This window comes from Phalaenopsis equestris, unplaced genomic scaffold, assembly GCF_001263595.1.
Source record: "Phalaenopsis equestris unplaced genomic scaffold, ASM126359v1 Scaffold000002, whole genome shotgun sequence".
Lineage (NCBI taxonomy): Eukaryota > Viridiplantae > Streptophyta > Magnoliopsida > Asparagales > Orchidaceae > Phalaenopsis > Phalaenopsis equestris.
The window spans coordinates 69,272,622-69,279,690 of record NW_018164444.1 but is presented as its reverse complement, the minus strand read 5'-3'; the positions used below and the strand labels follow the sequence as shown (position 1 = coordinate 69,279,690).

Below are 7,069 nucleotides of genomic sequence, written 5' to 3'. Positions count from 1 at the left end.
ATCCTTTAATGTTAGACTTTCTCTTACTTGCTGTGAACCCACACTGTTTGTAATCTTCTAAACACATTCATCTTCAAATCATGATTAAATTACTAAAATTGAATAATATGTTCAAATGTTAATGTTAATCTCTTGATTTTTAAAAGTGATCAACCCAAGGGAAGTCTTTTTACCACCTTTAACCCACAAATTAGCAACTTCTTAACAATCTTCTATCCTTTTCTAATCACTATTAAATTACCATCAAATATTATTTGAATAAGATTAAAAAATAATTAGAAGATAATTTGATAATCAGAAAAAAATGATTCAAAGATTGTTTAATTATAAGCTTTAAAATGTTTGAAAACTCTTGAAGATGGGATGAAGCATAATATAGTGTTTAACCATTGTAAAAGATACTAATTAGGCCTATTGTGAATGATATAATCTTTATCAAAGTTTTGTTTAATGCTCTTTTTTTTATCACTTTTTAGAATTAGCCCATTTGAATTGAAGTGATGTACTTGGAACAAGCTCTGTCTATTTACAAAAATTATGAAACGTGAATTACAATCCCAAATCTACCCCCAAATATTACCAGCCCCAACCACCTACTGACCACACGCCCGCAGCCAACCTTATCCCCAAATGTCCGGTGAAAAAGCTCCCTTCGTGTTCAGATCCCCACTCCCATCCTTTTCCTATTCCCCCAACATTAACCAGTCAGCTTAAACAAATCAAAACACCTACTTTTGCACAAGAAAACAATCGAGACACACAAGCAAAATTAGAACTAATGGAAATATTATGCTTCCCAACGTCTCGATTCTCTCCTCATCACCCACCCAACCGACGGCGCTGCGGCGCCGTCCGTTGCGCAGAAGTTGCGGTAGCGCCGATGGGTGAGAAGACGGAGTACAAAGACGGATTTTTTGAGAAGGCTTTCATGGCTTTGTTTTCTCGGAAGATGGAGAAGTACGCGTCTGGAGGAATGAAGAGCGGGAAAGCGGTTTGGGAATGGGATTACGACAGCTTTGTGGATGTGTCGCGAAGAGTAATGAAGGGGAGATCTCGCCGGCAGCAACAGGAGGTGGTGAGAGAAGTTCTCCTCTCCATGCTGCCGCCCGGTGCTCCAGCTCAGGTTTAGTTGTATGCTCTGCTTTTACTCTTTAATTTGATTGTTTCAGTAGGGTTGAGATTGTTTGATTGCAGTTTCGGAAGCTGTTTCCCCCAACAAAATGGGCGGCTGAGTTTAATGCAGCGCTGACGGTGCCTTTCTTCCGTTGGTTGGTTGGCCCATCTGAGGTTAGCTCTGCCTATCTACTTTCATCAACTGCTATGCGTTTTGTATCTGGACTTCCACATATACAGTAAAGCACATCTATATATTAAATTATTATCATTTATAGAAGTGGCAGGTCGTCGTTTAAATCAGGAGTCTTGATGTAATAATTTTTCACACACTTTTAGTTGTTTACGGCTTTATGGTTTCCGTAGTGCAACGACTTCCGCTTTCTTTATAAACCACTCAGTTCATATGTATATACATTATAATAACTAAACTTTAATTTTTTATATTTATAGCACCCAAATGTTTCATAACACATCAAAAGTATCTCCATTTTAACTTTTTTAAAGTCTGATGTAACTTTTTATGCATATGTAAGATGATATGTATGTAAAGATTGAAGTTTAGGGGTTATCAATGTACATACATGGGAATTGAAGGGTATGTATGTAAATCTTCCTAAATACAATATCACCTCATTTTCTGTACGTATGCTAATAGTAATTAGGGCCCGTTAATTAATGTGCGCTGGGTGCAGGGATGAATTTTGATTTAAAATAAAATAAATAAATAAATGATACGGCAAAGGGGAAATGGGGGCAATATTGTTAAATGTATAATTATATTCGTGCCACTCATTTCTTATCGGTCTAATCTGATGAGTTGGACATTAAATTATTGTTTTGATAAATATCACGCCAATTTAGTTATAAATATAAGGGGCATTTAGATAGTGATTACATGCGCCAAAAAAAGACATGCAGAAACAGAGAAAGGTGAAAGGTAATGCTATATTATGTCAATAGCCCAGTAACGATAATAATATATATATATATATATATATATATATAGTTGAAATACATATTTGTAGTGCAAGTAATTGGTAGTGGGAGTTGGATGGATTGTGAATGTGTTGGCATGATTGACGGCAAACGAGATATCCGGTCTCATAATTGTGAGATATTGTAGGGATTCAATTATTTGCCGACAAGTAATAGGAACTTCAGTGGAGTTGATAACATCCAGTGGCTAATTAAGCTTCGAGCTGGCAGATGAGTAGATACTGGCTTGCAATCTTGCATGTCTGACATTTTCAAAAGTTGTTGTAGGTACTTTTGTCTCCCACAAGAATAAAAATGATGATGTGCAGGTGATCTGAATGCCAAGATACCTCAATACCAGTCCCAAGTCCTTAATCTGAAAGGTGAAATGAAGGTTGTTTTTCAGCTCAACTATAATAGATTTGCCAATAGCAATGAGCAAACTATCATCCACATAGAAGAGGACATATGTGTGATGGATATGGTGTTTGGATATAAGTAATGATGAATCAACTTTGCTGAATTTGAAGCCCAAGCTTGTCAGGAATGTAGATATTGTGGAAAACCATTGCCATGGAAATTGCTTGAAATTGTGGATGGCCTTTTTGAGTAATCACAAATGTGATGGGAGTTGATTGTCAATGAATGCAATAGGTTGTTGTATATATACAATTTCACCGAGAACACCGTGCAAGAATGCGTTGGAAACGTCAAGTTGAAATATCAGTCATTGTTTCTGAAATACAATGGTTTAAAGAGGGTTTGAAGAGCAAGCATTTTGGTTCTTATGCTAAATGCATCATGGTAGTTGATTCCCATTTCTTACTTGTGTCCCTAGGTTATTAGGCGAGCTTTGTGCCTGACCACTGAACCGTTGAAATTGAATTTAGTGCAATGGGTCCAGCGATAGCCCGTGATGGGGGAATTTGCGGGGAGTGGAACCAATACCCATGTAGCTTGGGCTTGTAAGGACTAGAATGTCTCATTTATAGCTTGTCTCCACTGCGAATATTGCATGGCTTGAGAGTAAGATGTCGGGTCGAAAGGCTATTCCAGTTGATGAGATAAGTTGAGATGGTATACAGGTTTCAAATTTTTAGTTTTTGCTCATGTCTACCATCAATTTTGAAGTGATTAACGATCTTCGAGCTAAATTCATTAAATTCACAACCCTAATATCACTAGGGTTACTAACAATCCGAGTTCAAGTTGTGCTGAGTTCGGCTTGAAAAAAATTCGATCCAAAATTTTGGCTCGTTTATTTGATCCGAGCCAAAACTCAAATCAATTTTCGAGCAATTACCAATCTTCAAGCTAAATTCATAGCCCTATATTTATAACATAAATTTGTGATGATGATGATAACAAGTTTTTGTACACAAATACTATCATCAAAGCTGATTTCAACAAAATTGAAATTAATTTTGATTAGAATAAACTAATTAATATGTTTTGTTGCATTAACAATTTATAAATCCTGAGATTAAAAAAAAAAATCTTAATAAATACTCCTTATCCATTACTAAAGGTTTTTTGTATATGTTTAATAGAGATTTATGTATGTATGTATGTATATGTATGTATATAAACATGTGTTAGTTATTAAACAAATATTGAAGTTATGATTCTTCATTCTTATATTTTGAACCTGCTATTAGTTAACAACACTATAATAAAATTTCTCCGTTCTGTTTGAGTTGAAATCCATCTTTAGGTCATTGAAGTGGAGGTAGATGGCATGAAGCAACGAAGTGGTGTACATATAAAGAAGTGCAGGTACAACTTGCACTATAACACTAAATTTTATTGTACGTTAATACTAAATAAATTCACATAAAAAGTGAAAAAAGGATTCATATTATTTATTAAAAAGAGCCAATCAAAATTGCAAGAAGATATTTATCCATTTACTTGGTAGAATATTAATTTATTCATCTAAGTAAAATAGACCCCATTAATTTTACTTATGAAGGTTTATATAGATAGATAACGAGTTTATTCATGGCATTAATATTTCAATGTATCGCATTTTGATTGTAGATATTTAGAGAACAGTGGATGCGTGGGAATGTGCGTGAACATGTGCAAGATTCCAACACAAGATTTCTTCACCAATGAATTTGGGCTTCCGCTCACAATGAATCCAAGTATGTAGAGCAACACGTAAATTTTTCTCAGTAAAAGAATTAGTTTTTCTTTATGTTTTGGCCAATACATAGCATACAGCATATTAGCTTGAAATAAAATGAAGAATCTCATAATACTGTGTTTGAGCACTCAGGATGCTGTGTTTGAGAAGAAAGAAACGCTCAATCAATAGGAGGAGAGCAAGGGGAAGACACACTCTGCCCCTTCTCACTCTTCTTATTGGTTGGATGTAGGTGCGTTCCGGGCACTTAATATTTCTTCATTTGAGAACTTATCCCGCATGGAAAAAAGGAGACGTATAAAGGGACTTAGCTAATTAGCATGTGTCCAATAATTAATGTTCTTAAAGAACAGCCATATGCTATATATATATATATATAACATTCATATGTGTTATTTTGACCTCAATTATTGAACTACACATCCCCCCTCCCGCTCCCCTACCGGCCACCTACCGGCCACCTACCGGCCACCTACCACCCACCTACCTCCCACCTACAACTCTCTTGCTTCTATAAATAGAGAGGGTGTGAGGCTTAGGAGAGCAAGGGAAGAGATCTTAAGCTACCATAAAGGAGGAGAGAATAGCTAGAGAGCTAGAGAGCTAGAGAGGAGGAGAGCATCTTGAGGCCTTGTATCAAAGTGTGCTTGAGAGGGAGGTTATAGAAGAAAGATGAGGCCTCATCTCTATGTATAAGCATAAGCTATGTCATTTCTTTTGTCTTAGTAAACTATTTGATTGATTCCCTCCCGTGGACGTAGATTCAGTTGGATCGAACCACGTAAACGATCTGTGTTTGCTTGTTTTCTTTGCGTTTCATTTTTATGCTAGGAAGTACATATCTCACAACAATTGGCGTCGTCTATGAGAAGATCCATACTTCTTGGCTAGAAGTGTTCGTGTAAAGGTGTTCGCAGCCAACGACACAACGACAAAGAAGAGGAGTTCAACATTCACGAACAGAGGAGCGAGCTGATCGCGTCGCATACAGCCGAATCGCGACCGATTCGTTGATCGACTGGATTCGCACCGTAGGTTGTGCAGTTCGGTGATACGGAGGAGGAACAGTCCGCGAGCGAGGGCCGAAAATTTGCGACAGGGTTGCTAGCAGAGGATTTTGGAGCAAGAGTTCGGTCTTGCGAGAAGCTCGGCCAGAGGGAAGAGGTGGAGATCGCACAGAGAAGGGTTCGGGGGGTTCACTGTTCGGGAGTTCGCGAAGCAGGAGGACCTGTGCAGTTTGGCGGGGCGCGACAGCTCTGGAGAGGCAGTTATTCTCATGCGAGAGGCAGAGGAGGAATTCTCCGGTGAACATGTGTGATCTCTGCCAGAAGGGATCGAAGATCTCCGTTCGTTTGGCAAAGTCAGTGGAGTTCACGAGGAGAATGTAAGAAATTTGGTGAGAATTTCTTAGACAGCAAGGCGTTAAAAGGCAGGTTTAGGCTGAAAACTTTTGGTTGCTATACAATAGATAATCATTTTGGAGATTTCAGTCTAGCTCTTGGAAGTGCAGCAGGTAGACAGCAGGTATAATTCAGTGGAAGAACTCTTAGCCACGAAAATGAGTTCCGCCAAATTCGACATTGAGAAATTCAATAGGAAGATCAGCTTCGGCCTATGGAGAGTAAAGATGAGAGATCTATTGTTCAGCAGGGTATTGCAGAAGCCTTGCAAGGGTCGGTGACATTGCCGGCCGACATGACCGAGAAGGAGAAGATCGGCATAATGGACAAGGCCCACAGTTTGGTAATCCTGAGCTTGGGCGACAACTTTCTGAGGGACGTGTCGAGGGAAACAATGGCTTATGCACTTTGGGCCAAACTCGAGGTACTCTACCTGACAAAGTCTCTGGCTAATAGGTTCTTTCTGAAACAGTGCCTATACTCCTTCAAAATGCATGAAGACAAATCCGTCTCAGAGCAGATCGACTAGTTCAACAAGATCATTGACGACCTCGAGAACATTGACGTCAAGATGAACGATGAGGACAAGTCACTGCTATTGTGAAACTCTATTCTAAGAGCTACAAGCATTTCAAGGATGCGATGCTCTATGGAAGGGTGCAAACTATTACTCTGGAGGAGGTTCAATCTCTGATTATAGTCAAAGAACTTCAGAGGAAGCATGACAGGGACAAGGAAGTCAGCGGAGACAGTCTTATTGTCAGAGGAAGATCAGACATGAAAGATTCAAGAAATGGTCAGTACAGATCAAGGTCAAGCAAGGATGGCGGGAATCAGTCATCAAGGGGACCTTTCAAGTGCTATCAGAGTCACAAGGACGATCATTTCAAGAGGAACTGCCCAGACAGGAAGAATAGCCCAGGAAGGGAAGAAAAAGTACAAAGAAGAGCCAGAAGAATCAGGAGAGGCAAGCGTAGCCTTTGATGACTACGATTCTACTGAGGCTCTGAGCCCTGGTGATCACAGAATCTGAATCCAGTAAAGAGTGGATCCTCGACTCAGGGTGTTCTTTCCACACGTGTCCTCACAAAGACTGGTTCAAGACACCTCTGTTCTACTGGGAGACAATAAAACTAACAGGGTTTTTAGAAGTGGATCAATCAGGATAATGATGTTTGATGGAGTTGAACGAGTACTAAAAAATGTCAGGTACGTACTAGAGCTCAAAAGTGATCTGATTTCCTTAGGTACGCTGGAGTCAAGCGGATGCTTGTTTAAGGCAGAGAATGATTTTCATTTTCTTATGTTTTTTTATTGTACGGCCCTCGTATCGTCATACAAGGAGTCAGGAAAAAGGGGCTATACTCTCTTATCGGAAGAACCGTGATTGCTAAGTCCATGTACTGTTTTGTACTGTTTGGACTTAACA

At 38.9% G+C, this 7,069-nt stretch overlaps 1 protein-coding gene across 2 annotated transcripts in view; it reads left to right on the top strand.

Moving 5' to 3' along the window:
• The first annotated feature begins 568 nt into the window (after positions 1-568).
• LOC110030653 (beta-carotene isomerase D27, chloroplastic-like) overlaps positions 569-7,069 on the top strand; it is an 11,559-nt gene continuing 5,058 nt past the window's right edge. Inside the window, exons 1-4 of one of the 2 annotated variants that reach the window (XM_020733485.1) lie at positions 569-1,123; positions 1,195-1,287; positions 3,806-3,867; positions 4,132-4,238. In XM_020733485.1, coding sequence (XP_020589144.1) covers positions 779-1,123; positions 1,195-1,287; positions 3,806-3,867; positions 4,132-4,238 — 607 coding nt within the window. In that variant the 5' untranslated portion in view covers positions 569-778. The remainder of the gene's footprint in view (positions 1,124-1,194; positions 1,288-3,805; positions 3,868-4,131; positions 4,239-7,069) is intronic. The other variant, XM_020733478.1, reaches the window with a different exon arrangement.